The sequence below is a fragment of the Anser brachyrhynchus genome (genome assembly GCF_964034855.1).
Source record: "Anser brachyrhynchus genome assembly, chromosome: 22".
Classification (NCBI taxonomy): domain Eukaryota; kingdom Metazoa; phylum Chordata; class Aves; order Anseriformes; family Anatidae; genus Anser; species Anser brachyrhynchus.
In genome coordinates, this window is record NC_137715.1 from 6,027,158 (window position 1) to 6,051,590 (window position 24,433).

At 56.8% G+C, this 24,433-nt stretch overlaps 2 protein-coding genes across 3 annotated transcripts in view; both read right to left on the reverse strand.

Moving 5' to 3' along the window:
- Window positions 1-7,715, reverse strand: part of LOC308181525 (Ig heavy chain Mem5-like) — a 35,396-nt gene extending 27,681 nt beyond the window's left edge. Inside the window, exons 1-2 of the mRNA XM_080564913.1 lie at window positions 7,571-7,715; window positions 6,519-6,815 (exon numbers count right to left, since the gene is read on the reverse strand). Coding sequence (XP_080421039.1) covers window positions 6,519-6,815; window positions 7,571-7,628 — 355 coding nt within the window. The 5' untranslated portion in view covers window positions 7,629-7,715. The remainder of the gene's footprint in view (window positions 1-6,518; window positions 6,816-7,570) is intronic.
- LOC308181526 (M1-specific T cell receptor alpha chain-like) overlaps window positions 1-24,433 on the reverse strand; it is a 401,071-nt gene that overhangs the window by 114,495 nt on the left and 262,143 nt on the right. The gene's annotated exons all lie outside the window — the stretch shown is intronic.

Here is a 24,433-nt window from a genome sequence, read left to right on the forward strand (position 1 = left end):
CAGGAGCAGAGCGGGGCCGCGCTCGGGCCGCTCCTGCCCGCACCACGAGTCGGGCCCTCGCCGGGGCAGCGCCCACCGCTCCGCCCGCCCAGGCCCGGCCCAGCCCGCCCCCCGCGGGGCCGCGGCCCCTTCGGCGGAGGAGGAGGCGGCCGCGGGGCGGGGCGCGGGGCAGCTCGGGGGCGGCGGAGGAGCGCGGCGCCCCGGCAGCCGGAGGGAGGGAGGCTCCTGGCCCTGGCCTCCCAGCGCTGCCCCGGCCTTGAGCCCCGCGCAGCCCGGCAGAGAGGTCCCGGCCCTCGGCCCAGCCCCGTGCCCCAGTGTCGTGGAAGGGCGCCATGGTGCCAGTGATGCCATGATGTCCCAGATGCTAATTGCTAGGGAAAAAGATGTGATTTGAACCAGTGCAGATTCCAGGGGGAAACCAGTACTTGAGGGATGTCTCACAATATGTGGATGAGAGTGTGAATTCACACACCTGTTATCTGGAAGAAGACCTTAAAGAATCAGACAACTGTAAATACCTGTCTAGCAGCAGTAGAGAAAAAAAAAAAAAAAAACAAAAAAAACTTCCCTTCCCTTCCCTTCCCTTCCCTTCCCTTCCCTTCCCTTCCCTTCCCTTCCCTTCCCTTCCCTTCCCTTCCCTTCCCTTCCCTTCCCTTCCCTTCCCTTCCCTTCCCTTCCCTTCCCCTCCCTTCCCCTCCCTTCCCCTCCCTTCCCCTCCCTTCCCCTCCCTTCCCCTCCCCTCCCCTCCCCTCCCCTCCCTTCCCTTCCCTTCCCTTCCCTTCCCTTCCCTTCCCTTCCCTTCCCTTCCCTTCCCTTCCCTTCCCTTCCCTTCCCTTCCCTTCCCTTCCCTTCCCTTCCCTTCCCTTCCCTTTCCCTTTCCCTTTCCCTTTCCCTTTCCCTTTCCCTTTCCCTTTCCCTTTCCCCATCAGGTGGATCCCATCTGGCCCCATGAACTTGTGACAGTCCAGGTAGAGCAGCAGGTCTCTAATTGTTTCCCCCTGAACTGTAGGGGGATTTCTTTTGCTCCCCGTCACACACTTCCAGATCGGAAGGCTGAGTACCCTGAGGATAAGTGGTCCAGCTAGTAAAGAGAGATGTAAAGAAGGCACTAAGAACCTCAGCCTTTTCCTTATCCTCAGTAGTCATGTTCCCCCTGTGTCCAGTAAAGAATGAAGATCCTTCTTGGCCCTCCTCTTGCTGTTAATATATTTATAAAAACATTTTTGTTACACTTAACCATAGTTGCCAGGTTGAGCTCGTACTGGGCTTTGGCCTTCCTGATTTTTTCTCTGCATATGCTGCTGACTTCCTTGTACTCTCCCTGAGTTGCCTGCCCCTTCTTCCACCAGACATAAAGTCTTCTTTCTCCCAGACACTCAGCAAAAGTTCCCTGTTCAGCCACACCGGTCTTCTTCCCCACTTGCTCATCTGTCATGCCTTTCTCTGAGGCATGGCGGGGCGTTGCTCCACCAGTCCAACTCCTGCTCACACTCCCTGATAGTCCTTAATCTCTTCACCTCCTCCTTGAGCTCTGCCACCAGGCTGATCAGATCCTCCACCTCCTCGTACCTCATGCAGCCAGTATCTCTGTCACCCTCCATTGGCAGCATCAGGCCTAGGCCCTCCCTGCAGCCAGAGACCTGAAGAGCAGCATCTTTGGGCAGGCACTCGGTCTGGGTTGCCACAGTCTTTTTGATGAGTGCTTTGGCAAGCGCCTGCTGCCTGGTGGTGACCAAGGCTGGGTTTGCTGTCTGGGAGGTAGCTGGTAGGTGAGCCGGTTGCCTCAGTGAGGAGGGATACTTCGCCCTCCTTGCTCGCCCTGCCTGCTCGACCTGCTGTGCTAACTGATGCACCATGCCCTGTTTGCCCGCCCTGGTTGCCTGGTTGATGGTTTCTCGTGCTCCCTAGGGGCTACATTTGTACCACAGGGGGTGTCTCTGGCTCAGATGAAGCCTCGTCAGCCACCCTATACAAGGGCTGAGGGGTCCTGCTGGCTCTCTTGGCTGCCCTTAGTGGCCTCCATGCAGAAAACTGAGTGGCCTCCATGCAGAAAAACGCCTGCCCACCACGATCCCCGGCTCTGCTGCAGATCACAATTGCCTCGGAACTGATCACCTGGCCAGACACATGATAAATCATCTCTAACTCAATCATCCACATTGACCGCCCGCGAAACTAGTGGTTCCTCCCCAGCAAACAAATTCAGCAGTTCACCTCTTCTGCACAAGAAAATAGCCCCATTTAGGACCAGACGGAAAAGCTGTCCAGTGTTTAACCATGGAATCATAGAATCATAGAGACCAACACCTCCTTGCTGCAACCTTCTCTCAGATAGCTGCAGAGAATGATCAGGTCTCCCCTCAGCCTCCTTTTCTCTACACTCAAAAAAAAAAAAAACAGTTCCGTCAGCTGCTGATGATAACACTTGCTTTCTAGTCCCTTCACCAGCTTTGTTGCTCTTTGCACATACTCAAGCAACTCAATATCCTTCTGTGGTGGTTTTACTCGGGTGGGCAGCTGAGTTCCACCATGGCCGCTCTCACTCCCCCTGCTCAAAGAAAAAGGGGGAGAACAAACACAAAGGGCTCAAGGTCTGAGATAAGGATGATTTAATTAAAGGCAAAAGGAAGAGGGAAAAAAAAAAAGCAAAGGCTGCATGGAAGCACAGAGAGAGAAAAGCAGTTACCCTCTACTTCCCATCAATGAGAAACATTCAGCCACATCCTGGGATGCAGGGCCTCAATACACTTACTGATTGTTTGGGAGAACACACGATTCCACAATTAGAGCCCCCGCCTCTCCTTCACCTCAACCACATTTATTGCTGAGTGACATCATATGGCATGGAATAGCCCTTTGGTTGGTTTAGGTCAGCTGCCCCAGTCATGTCCCCTCCCCATCACTTACACACCCCCAGCCTGCTGGCTCTTGGGGGGTTGGAGGGAGTCCTGGTGCTGTGCCACTATTGGGCAGCAAGAGATGAAACGCTGGTGTGACACCAGCGCTCTTCTAGCTCCACGTGCAGAGCACAGCGCTGTATGGGCTGCTGCAGGGAAAGTTAGCATCCCAGCCAGACCCAGCACACCTCCTTGTAGTGAGGGGACCAAAATGAACACAATATCCGAGATGTGTTGTCACCAGAGCCACATCCCAAAGGACCATTACTTCCACATTCCTGATGGCCTCACTGTTTCTGATGAGATTGGCCTTCTTGGTAACAGGGGCACACTGCTGGCTCATGATCAGCTGGCTGTCAAACAAAACCCTCGGGACCTTGTCTGCCAGCACACTTTCCATCCACTCTTCCCCAAGCCTGAACGGGATTGTTACATCTGTCAATCCCACGGAATGGGGTTGCTAGGACCCAAGAGCAGCACTCAGCACTCCCTTTCATGAGGAAGCCTGTGCATCTCTTCTTGCTGCACTCCAGCTGACCTGGCCATTTGCCCCTGACACTGCTGTTGATCCCATGTGCCCCTACAGGCCATGTGGGAAAGGGCTGAGCTGAAGGCAATTCTCTGCCCTCTTCAGCAGCTCAATACAGTTCTGCTGCTCCTCCCCGTTCTCTGTGGCAGTGCCACACTTAGAGAAGGCGAGGGACCCTGGGAGCAGGTTTCTGTTAAAGCTCAGCTGGATTTCCTGTCCCTGTGTGAACAGCACAGATGTAGTGGGCTGAGTCCTGGGGTACCAGGGCATGCAGGGACAGAGAAGATTTCGACTGGGAATTGTCCTGGGAAGCTGTGGCTCAGCCCTCCACCACTTTGCCATACTGTATTATGCTACCATAATAGTTGATGTAGGACACCCACTCGAGACTGCCACCGGGTGCCTGACGGTACCACAAGACGTCATAATAATCTCCGAAGCTGAGTCCGGATGCCTGGCAGGAGAGATGCACGGAGTCTCCAGGTGCTCGCAGACCTCCACCAGACGCCACCAGACTCGATTCAGCACACACGCCTGCAGAAGGAGAGCACAGGGAGTGGGGCGGTTTGTACCTACGGGTGGAGGACGATGCTCTCTAGAAGCTCCAGCTACTCCAGCCCAGCACAGCCTGAGCCGCCAACCGCCTTGCTCCCGACAAAGCCCCTGGCCAGGGACACTGCCCCGACTGCCCTCCTCGGGGTCACACGGGGCTGCTCCCAAAGCGTCCCCGACCCCGACAGCCTCCCTCTCCCGCACACACCGGACCCGGCCCCGGCCCCGCTGCCCTCCCCGCCCGCCGCTCACCGGCCGGCCCCAAGGCCAAGGCCAAGGCCAGCAGCCGCGGCCCCAGCCCGGCCGCCATCGGGCCCTGCCGCGCCCGGCGGGAGGCGGACAGGAGCAGAGCGGGGCCGCGCTCGGGCCGCTCCTGCCCGCACCACGAGTCGGGCCCTCGCCGGGGCAGCGCCCACCGCTCCGCCCGCCCAGGCCCGGCCCAGCCCGCCCCCCGCGGGGCCGCGGCCCCTTCGGCGGAGGAGGAGGCGGCCGCGGGGCGGGGCGCGGGGCAGCTCGGGGGCGGCGGAGGAGCGCGGCGCCCCGGCAGCCGGAGGGAGGGAGGCTCCTGGCCCTGGCCTCACCGTCATCTGGCCGGTGGACCAACAACCCACACATCAGAAGTGATGCTCCTGAGGCTAACTAGCAGAAAAGTCACAATTGAACCTGGAGAGTCTCAAACGTTTTGAGCACGTTCCGGGAGAAATTGATATTGGAGGGTTGACTCATGCACGTGTCTTATTTGGATTAAGGCCTTAAAATATCAATAAATTGTAAATATCTCTCTGGAGGCTGTACAGAACTAAAAAACAAAAAACACAACAACAACAGACAAAAAAACCTCCTTTCTTTCCTTCCTTCCTTCCTTCCTTCCTTCCTTCCGTCCGTCCGTTCTTTCTTTCTTTCTTTCTTCTTCCTTCCTTCCTTCCTTCCTTCCTTCCTTCCTTCCTTCCTTCCTTCTTTCCTTCCTTGTAAGGACTGCTCTGCAACAATTACAACATCAGAGTGACATCAAGATTAATTTCACCCTAAGTCCAAAACACAGCACCCTACCACATACTTGCAGGAAAATTAACTCTATCCTAGCCAAAACCAGGATACTGGCTCACTTGTAATGAGGGATTTCATGAGTAGGCCCACAATCTGAAAGAATCCCTGGACATCCCTCTACTGGTGCATTGTGCAGCACAGGCCACAGCTGCAGTATGTCCCAGCCCATGTCGAGGCTGGCCCCTTTGCTGGGCTGTGAGAGTGAGCATGGGGAGGGTGAGAAGCCCTAGCAGGAGGTTCGTGTCAGGGAACATCTCAGCTTTCTGTCCCAAAAGGGGCAGCACAGAAGTAGCAAGTGGAGTCCCAGGGATGCAGGACATGCGGGATGATATATTTCACCACCTAGAAACTGTCCCAGGACGTGGTGGCACACCCACACATGGCAGCCTTCCATAAGGGGTAGGAATAGGAATTTTTGTTCTTGAGAGACCAAGAGGAATGTGGACCTGTGTGCATTCTAGTATCATGAGATGCTATAGTCATTGACAATCAGCCTGCATCCCCAGATGGTGACATGCATGGAAATCACAGAACTGTAGAATCATTAAGGCTGGAAAAGACCCGTAAGATCATCAAGTCCAACCATCAACCTTACTTAACAAATCCTGTCATGGATAGGATAAAAAATAATATACCACTTAGTGTCCATCCCGCCTCCCGCAGGACTGCAGCCTCTGGAGGAGGAGGAGGTGGGCACGGGGAAGAGAGCAGGGTGGGGAGGAGTGTGTCACCCCAGCAGCCAGAGGCTTCTGCCCATGGCCTCCTCGCGCTGCCCCAGTCTCACACAGCACGGCAAAGACGTTCCTGCTGAGGGGATGGCAGACCTCACAAGGAGGGCTTTAAACTAGAATGAAGGTGGGGAAGGAGAGAGGAACCAGAAGCCCTGTGAGGAAGTGACTGATGCAGCTGCTGAGCAAAGAGCATGGCACGATGTGACAGGGAGGATTCACATAATCATCAAAATGGGGCTTAAGCAGGACAATCACTTCCCTAGTCCTCATGGCCACACTGTTACTGATGCAGGTCAAGATGCCATTGGCCTTCTTGGCCACAGGGGCACACTGCTGGCTCATGATCAGCTGGCTGTCAAACAAAACCCTCAGGTCCTTTTCTGTCAGGACACTTTCCATCCACTCTTCCCCAAGCCTGAATGGGATTGTTATGACCGTCAATCCCACGGAATGGGGTTGTTAGGACCCAAGAGCAGCACTTGGCACTTCCTTTCATGAGGAAGCCTGTGCATCTCTTCTTGCTGCACTCCAGCTGACCTGGCCATTTGCCCCTGACACTGCTGTTGATCCCATGTGCCCCTACAGGCCATGTGGGAAAGGGCTGAGCTGAAGGCAATTCTCTGCCCTCTTCAGCAGCTCAATACAGTTCTGCTGCTCCTCCCCGTTCTCTGTGGCAGTGCCACACTTAGAGAAGGCGAGGGGCCCTGGGAGCAGGTTTGTGTAAAAGCTCAGCTGGATTTCCTGTCCCAGCGTGAACAGCACAGAAGTAGTGGGCTGAGTCCTGGGGTACCAGGGCACGCAGGGACAGATAAGCCTTGGACTGGGAATTGTCCCGGGAGGCTGTGGATCGGCCCTGCACCGCTTTTCCGTACTCTTTTGTATTACCAGATGTGTTGATGAAGGACACCCACTCAATCCTGCCACTGGGTGCCTGGCGGTACCACAGCACATGGTAACTTCTGAAGTTGAAGCCGGATCCCTGGCAGGAGAGGTGCACGGAGTCCCCGGCTGCTTGCAGACCTCCACCAGACTCCACCAGCCTCCACTGTGCCCCCACGCCTGCAGAAAGAGAGCAGAGGGAGTGGGGCAGTTTGTGCTCATGGACAGAAGAGGATGCTAACCAGAAGCCCCAGCAACCCCAGCCCGGCACAGCCTGAGCTGCCAACCAGCTTGTTCCCAAGAAAGACCCTGACTTGTTGAAGGCAATGTGGCTTGGGAGCAAGTTTATGTTTAAGATTGGCTGGATTTCCTGTTGCTGTGCGAACCACACAGAAATAGTGGGCTGAGTCCTGGCGGCGCAGGCCATGCAAAAGCAGAAATGCCACAGACCGGGAATTATTGCGGGAGGCCGTGGCTCTACCTTTTACCCCTGGCAGGTAATGAATGTCTGAAGAATCATAGCTGATGTAAGGGACGCACTCAAGACTGCCACTGGGTGCCTGACGGTACCACCAAAAATAATAGTTGATCAAAGTCAAGGCATATCCCTGGCAGGAGAGGAGTACGGAATCCCCAGGTGCTCGAACACCTCCGCCGGACTCCACAACCCTTGGCTGTGCCCACACCCCTGTGGAAAAAGAGTACATGGAGCCAGACAGTACAATGTTTCCCAGCCGCATGGTTGCTCCCAGCACAGCCTGAGTAGCCAACAGCCTTGTTCCCGACAAAGCCTCTGGCCAGGGGGCACTGCCCCGACTGCCCTCCTCGGGGTCACACGGGGCTGCTCCCAAAGCGTCCCCGACCCCGACAGCCTCCCTCTCCCGCACACCCCGGACCCGGCCCCGGCCCCGCTGCCCTCCCCACTCGCCGCTCACCGGCCGGCCCCAAGGCCAAGGCCAAGGCCAGCAGCCGCGGCCCCAGCCCGGCCGCCATCGGGCCCTGCCGCGCCCGGCGGGAGGCGGACAGGAGCAGAGCGGGGCCGCGCTCGGGCCGCTCCTGCCCGCACCACGAGTCGGGCCCTCGCCGGGGCAGCGCCCACCGCTCCGCCCGCCCAGGCCCGGCCCAGCCCGCCCCCCGCGGGGCCGCGGCCCCTTCGGCGGAGGAGGAGGCGGCCGCGGGGCGGGGCGCGGGGCAGCTCGGGGGCGGCGGAGGAGCGCGGCGCCCCGGCAGGTGCCTGGTGGTTCCCTCGGATTACTCGAGAGGCCTGGATGCAGAAAACCCGAGTGGCCTCCGTGCAGAAAACCACCCGCATGCCGCAAGGCCCTGCTCTGCTACAGATCACGACTGCCTCGGAACTGATCACCTGGCCAGGCACATGATAAATCATCTCTAACTCAATCATCCACATTGACCGCCCGCGAAACTAGTGGTTCCTCCCCAGCAAACAAATTCAGCAGTTCACCTCTTCTGCACAAGAAAATAGCCCCATTTAGGACCAGACGGAAAAGCTGTCCAGTGTTTAACCATGGAATCATAGAATCATACAGACCAACAGCTCCTTGCTGCAACTTTCTCTCAGATAGCTGCAGAGAATGATCAGGTCTCCCCTCAGCCTCCTTTTCTCTACACTCAAAAAAAAAAAAAAAAACAGTTCCGTCAGCTGCTGATGATAACACTTGCTTTCTAGTCCCTTCACCAGCTTTGTTGCTCTTTGCACATACTCAAGCAACTCAACATCCTTCTGTGGTGGTTTTACTCGGGTGGGCAGCTGAATTCCACCACGGCCGCTCTCTCGCTCCCCCTCCTCAAAGAAAAAGGGGGAGAACAAACAACACAAAGGGCCCAAGGTCTGAGATAAGGATGATTTAATTAAAGGGAAAAGGAAGTGGGAAAAAAAAAGGCCGCACAGATTCACAGGGAGAGAAAAGCAGTTACTCTACTTAGAATCCACTACAGACGATCAGCCACATCCTGGGATGCAGGGCCTCAATACACGTAGTGATTGTTTGGGAGAACACATGCTTCCACAATTAGAGCCCCTGCCTCTCCTTCACCTCAACCACATTTATTGCTGAGTGACATCATATGGCATGGAATAGCCCTTTGGTTGGTTTAGGTCAGCTGCCCCAGTCATGTCCCCTCCCCATCACTTACACACCCCCAGCCTGCTGGCTCTTGGGGGGTTGGAGGGAGTCCTGGTGCTGTGCCACTATTGGGCAGCAAGAGATGAAACGCTGGTGTGACACCAGTGCTCTTCTAGCTCCATGTGCAGAGCACAGCACTGTATGGGCTGCTGCAGGGAAAGTTAGCATCCCAGCCAGACCCAGCACACCTCCTTGTAGTGAGGGGACCAAAATGAACACAATATCCGAGATGTGTTGTCACCAGAGCCACATCCCAAAGGACCATTACTTCCCCATTCCTGATGGCCTCACTGTTTCTGATGAGATTGGCCTTCTTGGTAACAGGGGCACACTGCTGGCTCATGTTCAGCTGGCTGTCAAACATAACCCTTAGGTCCTTTTCTGTCAGGACACTTTCCATCCACTCTTCCACAAGCCTGAATGGGATTGTTGTGTCCATCAGTCCCAAAGAATGGGGTTGTTAGGACCCAAGAGCAGCACTCGGCACTTTCTTTCATGAGGAAGCCTGTGCAGCTCTTCTTGCTGCATTCCAGCTGACCTGGCCATTTGCCCCTGACACTGCTGTTGATCCCATGTGCCCCTACAGGCCATGTGGGAAAGGGCTGAGCTGAAGGCAATTCTCTGCCCTCTTCAGCAGCTCAATACAGTTCTGCTGCTCCTCCGTGTTCTCCATGGCAGCAGTACAGGTAGAAAACACGAGGGGAGCAGGTTTGTGTTAAAGCTCAGCTGGATTTCCTATCCCTGTGTGAACAGCACAGAAGTAGTGGGCTGAGTCCTGGGGTACCAGGGCATGCAGGGACAGATAAGCCTTGGACTGGGAATTGTCCCGGGAAGCTTCGGCTCGGCCCTCAACCGCTTTGCCATAGTATTTACTACGACTAATTCTGTCAATGAAGGACACCCACTCGAGACTGCCACCGGGTGCCTGACGGTACCAGAAGACATGATAATCTCCAAAGTTGAAGCCAGATCCCTGGCAGGAGAGGTGCACGGATTCCCCTGGTACTCGAACACCTCCACCAGACACCACCAGCTTCCATTGAGCACACACACCTGCAGAAGAAGAGCAGAGGGAGTGGGGCAGTGTGTGCCCACAAGTGGAGACAGAAGTTCCCCAGCCACCTCAGCACCGCCAGCTGAGCACAGCCTGATCCGCCAACTTGACAGATAGAAAGCCGCCAACAACCGTCCTCGGGGCTCAGACAGGGCTGCTCCCAAAGCGTCCCCGACCCCGACAGCCTCCCTCTCCCGCACACACCGGACCCGGACCCGGCCCCGCTGCCCTCCCCGCCCGCCGCTCACCGGCCGGCCCCAAGGCCAAGGCCAAGGCCAGCAGCCGCGGCCCCAGCCCGGCCGCCATCGGGCCCTGCCGCGCCCGGCGGGAGGCGGACAGGAGCAGAGCGGGGCCGCGCTCGGGCCGCTCCTGCCCGCACCACGAGTCGGGCCCTCGCCGGGGCAGCGCCCACCGCTCCGCCCGCCCAGGCCCGGCCCAGCCCGCCCCCCGCGGGGCCGCGGCCCCTTCGGCGGTGGAGGAGGCGGCCGCGGGGCGGGGCGCGGGGCAGCTCGGGGGCGGCGGAGGAGCGCGGCGCCCCGGCAGCCGGAGGGAGGGAGGCTCCTGGCCCTGGCCTCCCGGCGCTGCCCCGGCCTTGAACCCCGCGCAGCCCGGCAGGAGGGACCCGGCAGTGCCGCGCCGGGGCCACACCGAAAAGGTGCTCGGCCGCTCGCTGCCTGCTGTGCCCACGAGAGCCGGCAGTGAGAGCCTCCCCTCTGCCATCCTGCAGCTGCAAGCACCCGTGCTCAGGAGCTCTTGCTCCCGTTGCAGCCTGAGCACTGCCATTAGTGTCAGGGAGGGAGAAAGAGGGAGACAACCAGGACACGAAGCTAAGCACAAGCTAATCATGAGCACCAAATTCCCTTTTAATTGGCTTGAAAGGGCTGAGCAGGGGGCATAAGAAAAGGTACAAAAGAAAGAGCCACGTGCTCTTGGTGCAGACTCAGACTCACCATCAGCTTTCTGTCCCCATAGGGGCACCACAGAAGTAGCAAGTGGAGTACCGGGGATGCAGGACATGCAGGAGGACATATTTCACCACATACAAACTGTCCCAGGAGGTCGTGGCACACCCACACATAGCAGCCTTCCATAAGGGGTAGGAATAGGAATTTTTGTTCTTGAGAGACCAAGAGGAATGTGGACCTGTGTGCATGCTGGTATCATGAGATGCTATAGTCATTGCCTTCTTGGCCACAGGGGCACACTGCTGGCTCATGTTCAGCTGGCTGTCAAACAAAACCCTCAGGTCCTTTTCTGTCAGGACACTTTCCATCCACTCTTCCACAAGTCTGAATGGGATTGTTATGACCGTCAATCCCACGGAATGGGGTTGTTAGGACCCAAGAGCAGCACTCGGCACTTTCTTTCATGAGGAAGCCTGTGCATCTCTTCTTGCTGCACTCCAGCTGACCTGGCCATTTGCCCCTGACACTGCTGTTGATCCCATGTGCCCCTACAGGCAATGTGGGAAAGGGCTGAGCTGAAGGCAATTCTCTGCCCTCTTCAGCAGCACAATGTGGTTCTGCTGCTCCTCCCCGTTCTCTGTCATAGTGACACACTTAGAGAAGGCGAGGGGCCCTGGGAGCAGGTTTGTGTAAAAGCTCAGCTGGATTTCCTGTCCCTGTGGGAACTGCACAGAAGTAGTGGGCTGAGTCCTGGGGGACCAGGGCATGCAGGGACAGATAAGCGTTGGACTGGGAATTGTCTCGGGAAGCTTCGGCTCGGCCCTGAACCGCTTTGCCATAGTATTTACTATGACTAATTCTGTAAATGGAGGACACCCACTCGAGACTGCCACCGCGTGCCTGACGGTACCACAAGATATCATAATAACCAAAGTTGAATCCGGATCCCTGGCAGGAGAGGTGCACGGATTCCCCTGGTACTCGGACACCTCCACCGGACACCACCAGCTTCCATTGAGCACTCACACCTGCAGAAGGAGAGCACAGGGAGTGGGGCAGTGTTTGCCTACGGATGGAAGATGCTCTCCAGAAGCCCCAGGGACTCAGCACAGCACAGCCCATAACGCCAACCCCCTTGCTCCCGACAAAGCCCCTGGCCAGGGGCACTGCCCCGACTGCCCTCCTCGGGGTCACACGGGGCTGCTCCCAAAGCGTCCCCGACCCCGACAGCCTCCCTCTCCCGCACACACAGGACCCGGCCCCGGCCCCGCTGCCCTCCCCGCCCGCCGCTCACCGGCCGGCCCCAAGGCCAAGGCCAAGGCCAGCAGCCGCGGCCCCAGCCCGGCCGCCATCGGGCCCTGCCGCGCCCGGCGGGAGGCGGACAGGAGCAGAGCGGGGCCGCGCTCGGGCCGCTCCTGCCCGCACCACAAGTCGGGCCCTCGCCGGGGCAGCGCCCACCGCTCCGCCCGCCCAGGCCCGGCCCAGCCCGCCCCCCGCGGGGCCGCGGCCCCTTCGGCGGAGGAGGAGGCGGCCGCGGGGCGGGGCGCGGGGCAGCTCGGGGGCGGCGGAGGAGCGCGGCGCCGCGACAGGTGCCTGGTGGTTCCCTCGGATTACTCGAGAGGCCTGGATGCAGAAAACCGAGTGGCCTCCATGCAGAAAACCACCCGCATGCCGCAAGGCCCTGCTCTGCTGCAGATGACGACTGCCTCGGAACTGATCACCTGCCCAGACACATAATAAATCATCTATATCTCAATCATCCACGTTGACCTGACAGGAAACTAGTAGTTTCTCCCCAGCAAACAAATTCAGCAGTTCACCTCTTCTGCAGAAGAAAATAGTCCCGTTTAGGACCAGAGGGAAAAGCTGTCCAGTGTTTAACCATGGAATCATAGAATCATAGAGACCAACAGCTCCTTGCTGCCACCTTCTCTCAGATAGCTGCAGAGAATGATCAGGTCTCCCCTCAGCCTCCTTTTCTCTACACTAAAGAAAAACCAGTTCCCTTAGCTACTGCTGATAACACTTGCATTCTAGTCCCTTCACCAGCTTTGTTGCTCTTTGCACATACTCAAGCAACTCAATATCCTTCTGTGGTGGTTTTACTCGGGTGGGCACCTGAGTTCCACCATGGCTGCTCTCACTCCCCAGGCTCAAAGAAAAAGGGGGAGAACAAACAACACAAAGGGCCCAAGGTCTGAGATAAGGATGATTAAATTAAAGGGAAAAGGAATTGGGAAAAAAAAAAAAGGCCACACAGATTCACAGACAGAGAAAAGCGGTTCCTCTACTTCGAATCAATGAGAGACGATCAGCCACATCCTGGGATGCAGGGCCTCAATACACGTAGTGATTGTTTGGGAGAACACACGATTCCATAATTAGAGCCCCCGCCTCTCCTTCACCTTAACCACATTTATTGCTGGGTAACATCATATGGCATGGAATAGCCCTTTGGTTGGTTTTGGTCAGCTGCCCCAGTCATGTCCCCTCCCCATCACTTACACACCCCCAGCCTGCTGGCTCTTGGGGGGTTGGAGGGAGTCCTGATGCTGTGCCACTATTGGGCAGCAAGAGATGAAACGCTGGTGTGACACCAGCGCTCTTCTAGCTCCACGTGCAGAACACAGCGCTGTATGGGCTGCTGCAGGGAAAGTTAGCATCCCAGCCAGACCCAGCACACCTCCTTGTAGTGAGGGGACCAAAATGAACACAATATCCGAGATGTGTTGTCACCAGAGCCACATCCCAAAGGACCATTACTTCCCCATTCCTGATGGCCTCACTGTTTCAAATGAGATTGGCCTTCTTGGTAACAGGGGCACACTGCTGGCTCATGTTCAGCTGGCTGTCAAACAAAACCCTCAGGTCCTTTTCTGTCAGGACACTTTCCATCCACTCTTCCCCAAGCCTGAATGGGATTGTTATGACCGTCAATCCCACGGAATGGGGTTGTTAGGACCCAAGAGCAGCACTCGGCACTTCCTTTCATGAGGAAGCCTGTGCAGCTCTTCTTGCTGCACTCCAGCTGACCTGGCCATTTGCCCCTGACACTGCTGTTGATCCCATGTGCCCCTACAGGCCATGTGGGAAAGGGCTGAGCTGAAGGCAATTCTCTGCCCTCTTCAGCAGCTCAATACAATTCTGCTGCTCCTCCGTGTTCTCTGTGGAAGTGCCACACTTAGAGAAGGCGAGGAGCCCTGGGAGCAGGTTTGTGTTAAAGCTCAGCTGGATTTCCTGTCCCTGTGGGAACTGCACAGAAGTAGTGGGCTGAGTCCTGGGGTACCAGGGCATGCAGGGACAGAGAAGACTTGGACTGGGAATTGTCCCGGGAAGCTGTGGCTCGGCCCTCCACCGCTTTGCCATACTGTATTCTGCTACCATCAGAGTTGATGTAGGACACCCACTCGAGACTGCCACCGGGTGCCTGATGGTACCACAAGATATCATAATAACCAAAGTTGAATCCGGATCCCTGGCAGGAGAGATGCACAGAGTCTCCAGGCGCTCGCAGACCTCCACCAGACTCCACCAGACTCAATTTGGCACACACACCTGCAGACGGAGAGCACAGAGAGTGGGGCAGTGTGTGCCCACGGACGGAGGACGATGCCCTCTGGAAGTTTCAGCAACTCCAGCACAGCCTGAGCCAGAAACGCCAACCCCGTTGCTCCCGACAAAGCCCCTGGCAAGGGACACTGCCCCGACTGCCCTCCTCGGGGTCACACGGGGCTGCTCCCAAAGCGTCCCCGACCCCGACAGCCTCCCTCTCCCGCACACACAGGACCCGGCCCCGGCCCCGCTGCCCTCCCCGCCCGCCGCTCACCGGCCGGCCCCAAGGCCAAGGCCAAGGCCAAGGCCAGCAGCCGCGGCCCCAGCCCGGCCGCCATCGGGCCCTGCCGCGCCCGGCGGGAGGCGGACAGGAGCAGAGCGGGGCCGCGCTCGGGCCGCTCCTGCCCGCACCACAAGTCGGGCCCTCGCCGGGGCAGCGCCCACCGCTCCGCCCGCCCAGGCCCGGCCCAGCCCGCCCCCCGCGGGGCCGCGGCCCCTTCGGCGGAGGAGGAGGCGGCCGCGGGGCGGGGCGCGGGGCAGCTCGGGGGCAGCGGAGGAGCGCGGCGCCCCGGCAGCCGGAGGGAGGGAGGCTCCTGGCCCTGGCCTCCCGGCGCTGCCCCCGCCTTGAGCCCCGCGCAGCCCGGCAGGAGGGACCCGGCAGTGCCGCGCCGGGGCCACACCGAAAAGGTGCTCGGCCGCTCGCTGCCTGCTGTGCCCACGAGAGCCGGCAGTGAGAGGCTCCCCTCTGCCATCCTGCAGCTGCAAACACCCGTGCTCAGGAGCTCTTGCTCCCCTCGCAGCCTGAGCACTGCCATTAGTGTCAGGGAGGGAGAAAGAGGGAGACAACCAGGACACGAAGCTAAGCACAAGCTCATCACGAGCACCAAATTCCCTTTTAATTGGCTTGAAAGGACTGAGCAGGGGGCATAAGAAAAGGTACAAAAGAAAGAGCCACGTGCTCTTGGTGCGGACTCAGACTCACCATCAAGTGCCTGTGGACTGACAACCCACCCATCAGCAGGGGTGCCCCAGATGCTAATTGCCAGGAAAGAAGATGGTATTTGAACCAGTGCCGATCCAGTGGAGCCTCATAAGGGCAGATTACAGGGAGACAATCACCTCCCTCGACCTGATGGCCACTCCTCTTTTAATGCAGCCCAGATGCACTTGGCCTTCTGGACTGCAAGCACGCACTGACACCTCATGCCGAGCTTTTCATCCAGCAGAACCTCCAAGTCCTTCTCGGCAGGGCTGCTCTCTGTGAGTTCTTCATCCAGTCTGTACTCACATCTGGGATTGCTCTGGCCCAGGTGCAGCACCTTGCACTCAGACTTGTTGAACCTCATTAGGTTCACGTGGGCCCACTTCTCAAGCTTGTCCAGGTCCCTTTGGGTGGCATCCCTTCTTTCTATTCTATCAACAACAGAATTTGCCTACAGGACAAGGTGTGTGGATTTTTCTTGAGGGCTGGCATGCACAGGCATATCTGTTCTTCTTCATAGCCTACTGCCAAAGTGAGTTTGCCTGTAATTTCCCCAGAGCTTAGCCTATTCCTCTGGACAGGTTCACTGCAGCTGCTTGCTGCCTCCTGGGTACTTGCAGTGCAATTAGCATGAGCCATAGCCTGAGGCTAGGGTGGGAGAGAAGAGTTTTGAGCAACAAGGGAGTCTCCCAACCCCTCCTGTACTATCTTCTATGGAATATCTCCTAGAGAAAGACCTTGGGCACACTGCAGGAGATTCAGCAATCCCATTGTCTGCAGCGACTGTACAGGCCTAGGGCTGTAGTAGCCTCCCTGGCCCTTGTCTGGAGCAAGTACTGCCAACTGGGATGCTGCTGGTGACAGGCCATGTAAATATAAGAAGCGTTGGACCTGTAAGCGCATCGCAGGTCTCCGTGTACTATGCTCAGCCCCGCAATGCAGACTTCATTGCTTGGATCTCACTGCCCTGAAACGCAACTGAAGTCACAGCACAGCTCTTCACACAACTGCATTTCTTTTTCCAGCCCATGGAAATGGCCTAGGGATGGGTCACTGAGGGGAGTAACAATGGAAACCGGCAACATTTTTTCTAAAGCCCAAGTGAAGAAGGAGACCAAAGGCAGGCAGAGAGGGGCTGCAGGCAGGTAAAGTAGGCAAGCTGCTTTGGTGACCAGAAATATGTTGAACATCCTCCTCAGACTACAATACTGCTTTGGTGACTTCAGAGAAAGGGGTGATTAAGAGAAAGGAACTCTTGCAGAAAGGACAGGGCCATCTGTGGTGTACAGTGATGCACCTTTGCTCCCTGGGAGCAGCATACAGTTGACACAGCCAAAACCTGCCCTGCAGCTCACATGGTTTTCGCCATGCCCTGCAAAGGGGTTTTTGTTAAAGACCTGCTGTATTTCCTGTCCCTGTGCGAACAGCACAAAAATAGCGGGCTGAGTCCCCCACATGCAGACGGTGGAGGGAAAGAGATGACTCAGCCCGCGAATTGTCCCGGGAGGCTGTGGCTCGACCTTCTACTGCAGCCCCATATTGCTTTGTAGTACCAGACCGGCTGCTGATGTAAGACACCCACTCGAGACTGCCACCGGGTGCCTGACGGTACCACCATACAGCAAATGAACTGAAGGTGAATCCGGATCCCTGGCAGGTGAGATGCACGGAGTTCCCAGGTGCTCGAAGACCTCCACCAGACTCCACCAGCCTCCACTGTGCCCACACACCTGCAGGACAGCACATGGAGTGGGGCAGTGTGTGCTCACAGAAAGAAGAGGATGCTAACCAGAAGCCCCAGCCACCCCAGAACAGCACAGCCTCAGCCGCCAACCCCCTTGCTCCCGACAAAGCCCCTGGCCAGGGGCACTGCCCCGACTGCCCTCCTCGGGGTCACACGGGGCTGCTCCCAAAGCGTCCCCGACCCCGACAGCCTCCCTCTCCCGCACACACCGGACCCGGCCCCGGCCCCGCTGCCCTCCCCGCCCGCCGCTCACCGGCCGGCCCCAAGGCCAAGGCCAAGGCCAGCAGCCGCGGCCCCAGCCCGGCCGCCATCGGGCCCTGCCGCGCCCGGCGGGAGGCGGACAGGAGCAGAGCGGGGCCGCGCTCGGGCCGCTCCTGCCCGCACCACGAGTCGGGCCCTCGCCGGGGCAGCGCCCACCGCTCCGCCCGCCCAGGCCCGGCCCAGCCCGCCCCCCGCGGGGCCGCGGCCCCTTCGGCGGAGGAGGAGGCGGCCGCGGGGCGGGGCGCGGGGCAGCTCGGGGGCGGCGGAGGAGCGCGGCGCCCCGGCAGCCGGAGGGAGGGAGGCTCCTGGCCCTGGCCTCACCGTCATCTGGCCGGTGGACCAACAACCCACACATCAGAAGTGATGCTCCTGAGGCTAACTAGCAGAAAAGTCACAATTCAACCTGGAGAGTCTCAAACGTTTTGAGCACGTTCCGGGAGAAATTGATATTGGAGGGTTGACTCATGCACGTGTCTTATTTGGATTAAGGCCTTAAAATATCAATAAATTGTAAATATCTCTCTGGAAGCTGTACAGAACTAAAAAACAAAAAACACAACAACAACAGACAAAAAAACTCCTTCCTTCCTTCCTTCTTTCCTTCCTTCCTTCCTTCCTTCCTTCCTTCCTTCCTTCCTTCCTTCCATCCTTCCTTCATTCCTTTCTTTCTTTCTTTCTTTCTCTCTCTCTCTCTCTTTCTCTCTTTCTCTCTTTCTCTTTTTCTCTCTTTCTCTCTTTCTCTCTTTCTTTTCCTTCCTTCCTTCCCTCCTTCCTTCCTTGTAAGGACTACTCTGCAACAATTACAACATAAGTGTGTCATCAAGATTAATTTCACCCAAGTCCAAAACACAGCACCCTACCAGACACTTAGAGGAAAATTAACTCTATTCTAGCCAAAACCAGGATACTGGCTCACTTGTAATGAGGGATTTCTTGAGTAGGCCCACAGTCTGAAAGAATCCCTGGACATCCCTCTACTGGTGCATCACACAGCACAGGCCACAGCTGCAGTCTGTCCGAGCCCATGTCGAGGCTGGCCCCTTTGCTGGGCTGTGAGAGTGAGCATGGGGAGGGTGAGAAGCCCTAGCAGGAGGTTCGTATCAGGGAACACCTCAGCTTTCTGTCCCCATAGGGGCAGCACAGAAGTAACAAGTGGAGTCCCGGGGATGCAGGACATGCAGGAGGACATATTTCACCACCTAGAAACTGTCCCAGGACGTGGTGACACACCCACACATGGCAGCCTTCCATAAGGGGTAGGAATAGGAATTTTTGTTCTTGAGAGACCAAGAGGGATGTGGACCTGTGTGCATGCTGGTATCATGAGATGCTATAGTCATTGACAATCAGCCTGCATCCCCAGATGGTGACATGCATGGAAATCACAGAACTGTAGAATCATTAAGGCTGGAAAAGACCCGTAAGATCATCAAGAAGGACATGGAGGCGCTTGAGAGAGTCCAGAGAAGGGCAACGAAGCTGGTGAGGGGTCTGGAGAACAAGTCTTACGAGGAGCAGCTGAGGGAGCTGGGGTTGTTTAGCCTGGAGAAGAGGAGACTCAGGGGAGACCTCATTGCTCTCTATAGGTACCTTAAAGGAGGCTGTAGAGAGGTGGGGGTTGGTCTATTCTCCCACGTGCCTGGTGACAGGACGAGGGGGAATGGGCTAAAGTTGCACCAGGAGACATTTAGGTTGGATGTTAGGAAGAACTTCTTTCCTGAAAGGGTTGTTAGGCATTCAAATGGACTGCCCAGGGAGGTGGTTGAGTCACCATCCCTGGAGGTCTTTAAAAGACGTCTAGATGTAGCCCTTAGTGATATGGTTTAGTGTAGGACTTGTTAGTGTTAGGACAGAGGTTGGACTAGATGGTCTTGGAGGTCTCTTCCAACCTAGACGATTCTGTGATTCTGTGAAGTCCAACCATCAACCTTACCTAACAAATCCTGTCATGGATAGGATAAAAAATAACATACCACTTAGTGTCCATCCCGCCTCCCGCAGGACTTCGGCCTCTGGAGGAGGAGGAGGTGGGCACGGGGAAGAGAGTAGGGTGGGGAGGAGTGTGTCACCCAGCAGCCAGAGGCTTCTGGCCATGGCCTCCTCGCGTTGCCCCAGTCTCACACAGTGCAACAAAGACGTTCCTGCTGAGGGGATGGCAGACCTCACAAGGAGGGCTTTAAACTAGAAGGAAGGGGGAGAAGGAGAGAGGAACCAGAAGCCCTGTGAGGAAGTGACTGATGCAGCTGCTGAGCAAAGAGCATGGCACGATGTGACAGGGAGGATTCACAAAATCATCAAAATGGGGCTTAAGCAGGACAATCACTTCCCTAGTCCTCAAGGCCACACTGTTTCTGAAGCAGGTCAGGATGCCATTGGCCTTCTGGGCCACAGGGGCACACTGCTGGCTCATGTTCAGCTGGCTGTCAAACAAAACCCTCAGGTCCTTTTCTGTCAGGACACTTTCCATCCACTCTTCCCCAAGCTAGAATGGGATTGTTATGTCTGTCAATCCCACGGAATGGGGTTGTTAGGACCCAAGAGCAGCACTTGGCACTTCCTTTCATGAGGAAGCCTGTGCATCTCTTCTTGCTGCACTCCAGCTGACCTGGCCATTTGCCCCTGACACTGCTGTTGATCCCATGTGCCCTTACAGGCCATGTGGGAAAGGGCTGAGCTGAAGGCAATTCTCTGCCCTCTTCAGCAGCTCAATGTGGTTCTGCTGCTCCTCCCCGTTCTCTGTGGCAGCAGTACACGTAGAAAACACGAGGGGAGCAGGTTTGTGTTAAAGCTCAGCTGGATTTCCTATCCCTGTGTGAACAGCACAGAAGTAGTGGGCTGAGTCCTGGGGTAGCATGGCACGCAGGGACAGATAAGCCCTGGACTGGGAATTGTCCCGGGAAGCTGTAGCTCTGTCCTCCACCGCTTTGCCATATTCTATTGTGCTACCATATCTGTCAATGAAGGACACCCACTCAAGACTGCCACCGGGTGCCTGACGGTACCAGAAGACATAATAATCTGCAAATCTGAATCCGGATCCCTGGCAGGAGAGATGCACAGAGTCTCCAGGTGCTCGCAGACCTCCGCCAGACTCCACCAGACTCAATTGAGCACACACGCCTGCAGAAGGAGAGCAGAGGGAGTGGGGCATTCTGTGCTCAAGGATGGAGGACGATGCTCTCTAGAAGCTCCAGCGACTCCAGCCCAGCACAGCCTCAGCCGCCAACCGCCTTGCTCCCGACAAAGCCCCTGGCCAGGGGCATTGCCCCGACTGCCCTCCTCGGGGTCACACGGGGCTGCTCCCAAAGCGTCCCCGACCCCGACAGCCTCCCTCTCCCGCACACACCGGACCCGGACCCGGACCCGCTGCCCTCCCCGCTCGCCGCTCACCGGCCGGCCCCAAGGCCAAGGCCAAGGCCAGCAGCCGCGGCCCCAGCCCGGCCGCCATCGGGCCCTGCCGCGCCCGGCGGGAGGCGGACAGGAGCAGAGCGGGGCCGCGCTCGGGCCGCTCCTGCCCGCACCACGAGTCGGGCCCTCGCCGGGGCAGCGCCCACCGCTCCGCCCGCCCAGGCCCGGCCCAGCCCGCCCCCCGCGGGGCCGCGGCCCCTTCGGCGGAGGAGGAGGCGGCCGCGGGGCGGGGCGCGGGGCAGCTCGGGGGCGGCGGAGGAGCGCGGCGCCCCGGCAGCCGGAGGGAGGGAGGCTCCTGGCCCTGGCCTCCCGGCGCTGCCCCCGCCTTGAGCCCCGCGCAGCCCGGCAGGAGGGACCCGGCAGTGCCGCGCCGGGGCCACACCGAAAAGGTGCTCGGCCGCTCGCTGCCTGCTGTGCCCACGAGAGCCGGCAGTGAGAGCCTCCCCTCTGCCATCCTGCAGCTGCAAGTACCCGTGCTCAGGAGCTCTTGCTCCCGTTGCAGCCTGAGCACTGCCATTACTGTCAGGGAGGGAGAAAGAGGGAGACAGCCAGGGCATGAAGCGGAGCAAAACGTTTGTGGCTGATAGGTGGACCTGCAACGGAGGGCTGTAGAGCAGGAACTACCGTGGAGGGAGAGACGAGCCAGCAGCCCTGTGAGGGAGTGACTGACACAGGTGCTGAGCAAAGGGCATGGGGTGATGTGACACGGAGGCTTCACAACATCAACAAAAGGGCGCTTAAGCAGGGTAACTCCAGCATTTGCATGTAGCCCAGGAAGTGTCCACAAGGCACCATCAAGGAGAAATCCCGCAAACCCTTTCTAGGCAAAAGGCATGCTGGCGTGCCTCTCCAAGTGTCATAGGAGAACGTAGGGCTTAGGATGGAAAAGGCTCTTCAAGAGGGAACTCCATTTGCGGTGTCCTCGAAGCTCAGACTTCATGGGTACGTCACGGCTTAAGTCATGAAACTGTGCAGCTTGATCAATTCTGCACCATGACAGGACACGACGCCTGCTGGTTTCACCCCGAGCTCCAATACGTCTTACTGAACCAGCAGGGACACCACAGACACCCACAAACAGAGATAAAGTGGAGCAGAAGAATGCAAGTATTGTACAAACTCAAAGATGATGATGTGTGCTAGCAACTACTTGGAAAATAAGATGAATACAAGCTCAGTATGATTTCAATCGCATTGAAAGGGATGAGCATGGGGAGTAGGAGAAGGCAGAAAAGGAGCCGCATGCTCTCAGTGCAGACTTAGACTCACCGTCAGCTGGCCTGTGGACCAACAACCCACTCATCAGATGGGATCCCCGTGAGGCTACCTGGCAGGAAAGTCACAATTCAACCTGGTGCATCTTGAGCATTTGGAGCATGTTCCAGTGGATATTCATACTGGAGGGGTGACTCATGCACGTGTTATTTAGATTAAGGCCTTAAAGAATCAGTAAATTGTAAATATCTCTCTAGAAGCAGTACAGATGTAAAACAAACAAACAGACAAACAAACAAACAAACAAACTCTCTCTCCCTCTTTTTTCCCTTCTTTCTTGCATTCTTTCCTGCTTTCTATTCAACTGTTATATATTTATTTCCTCCCTTTCTGTAGTGGTTTAACCCCGCTGGCAGGTAAGCACCACCAGCCGTTCAATCACACTCCCCCCTCCCTCCTTGGAACAGGAGAGACAATCGAAAAAGAATTAAAATGAAAGCTTGTGGCTTGAGATAGACACAGTTTATTAGAATAGAAAAGGAAAGGTAATAATAGCAATAATAGTACTACTACTACTACTGTGTACAAACAAGTGATGCACAATGCAATTGCTCACCACACGCTGACCGATGCCCAGCCTATCCCTGAGCAGCCGGTGCCCACATCCCCGCCAGCCACCCCATATTAATTGTTCAGCAGGATGTCCTATGGTACAGAATGCCCCTTTGGCCAGTTTGGGTCAGCTGTCCAGGTTCTGTCCCCTCCCAGCTCCTGCTGCACCCCAAGCCTGCCCACTTGCAGGAGAGTGTGAGAAGCTGAAAAGTCCTTGGCTTAGTGTAAGCACTGCTCTGCAACAATTAAAACATAAGTGTGTCATCAAGATTAATTTCACCCTAAGTCCAAAACACAGCACCCTACCAGACACTTGGAGGAAAATTAACTCTATCCTAGCCAAAACCAGGATACTGGCTCACTTGTAATGAGGGATTTCTTGAGTAGTCCAACAATCTGAAAGAATCCATGAACACCTCTCTACTGGTGCATCACACAGGAATTTGGACCTGTGTGCATGCTGGTATCATGAGATGCTATAGTCATTGACAATCAGCCTGCATCCCCAGATGGTGACATGCATGGAAATCACAGAACTGTAGAATCATTAAGGCTGGAAAAGACCCGTAAGATCATCAAGTCCAACCATCAACCTCACCTACCAAGTCCTATTATGGATAGGATAAAAAAACATGCCACTTAGTGTCCATCCTGCACCCTGTGGGGCTGCGGCCTCTTTGGCAGAAGAGGAGGGTGCGGGGCAGGGAGCAGAGTGGGGAGGAGCGTGTCACCCAGCAGCCAGAGGCTTCTGGCCATGGCCTCCTCGCATTTTCCCAGTCTCACACAGTGCAGCAAAGACGTTCCTACTGAGGGGATGGCAGACCTCACAAGGAGGGCTTTAAACTAGAAGGAAGGGGGGGGGAAGGAGAGAGGAACCAGAAGCCCTGTGAGGAAGTGACTGATGCAGCTGCTGAGCAAAGAGCATGGCACGATGTGACAGGGAGGATTCACATAATCATCAAAATGGGGCTTAAGCAGGACAATCACTTCCCTAGTCCTCATGGCCACACTGTTTCTGATGCAGGTCAAGATGCCATTGGCCTTCTGGGCCACAGGGGCACACTGCTGGCTCATGTTCAGCTGGCTGTCAGACAAAACCCTCAGGTCCTTTTCTGTCAGGACACTTTCCATCCACACTTCCCCAAGTCTGAATGGGATTGTTATGACCGTCAATCCCACGGAATGGGGTTGTTAGGACCCAAGAGCAGCACTTGGCACTTCCTTTCATGAGGAAGCCTGTACAGCTCTTCTTGCTGCACTCCAGCTGACCTGGCCATTTGCCCCTGACACTGCTGTTGATCCCATGTGCCCCTACAGGCAATGTGGGAAAGGGCTGAGCTGAAGGCAATTCTCTGCCCTCTTCAGCAGCTCAATACAGTTACACAGTATCACAGATTTCTAGGTTGGAAGAGACCTCAAGATCATCGAGTCCAACCTGAGTTCTGCTGCTCCTCCCCGTTCTCTGTCACAGTGACACATTTAGAGAAGGCAAGGGGCCCTGGGAGCAGGTTTGTGTTAAAGCTCAGCTGGATTTCCTGTCCCTGTGCGAACTGCACAGAAGTAGTGGGCTGAGTCCTGGGGGACCAGGGCACGCAGGGACAGAGAAGACTTGGACTGGGAATTGTCCCGGGAAGCTGTGGCTCGGCCCTCCACCGCTTTGCCATATTCTATTGTGCTACCATCATAGTTGATGTAGGACACCCACTCGAGACTGCCACCGGGTGCCTGACGGTACCACAAGATATCATAATAACCAAAGTTGAATCCGGATCCCTGGCAGGAGAGATGCACAGAGTCTCCAGGCGCTCGCAGACCTCCACCAGACTCCACCAGACTCAATTCGGCACACACGCCTGCAGGAGAGCACAGGGAGCGGGGCAGTGTGTGCCCACGGATGGAGGAGGATGCTCTCTAGAAGCCC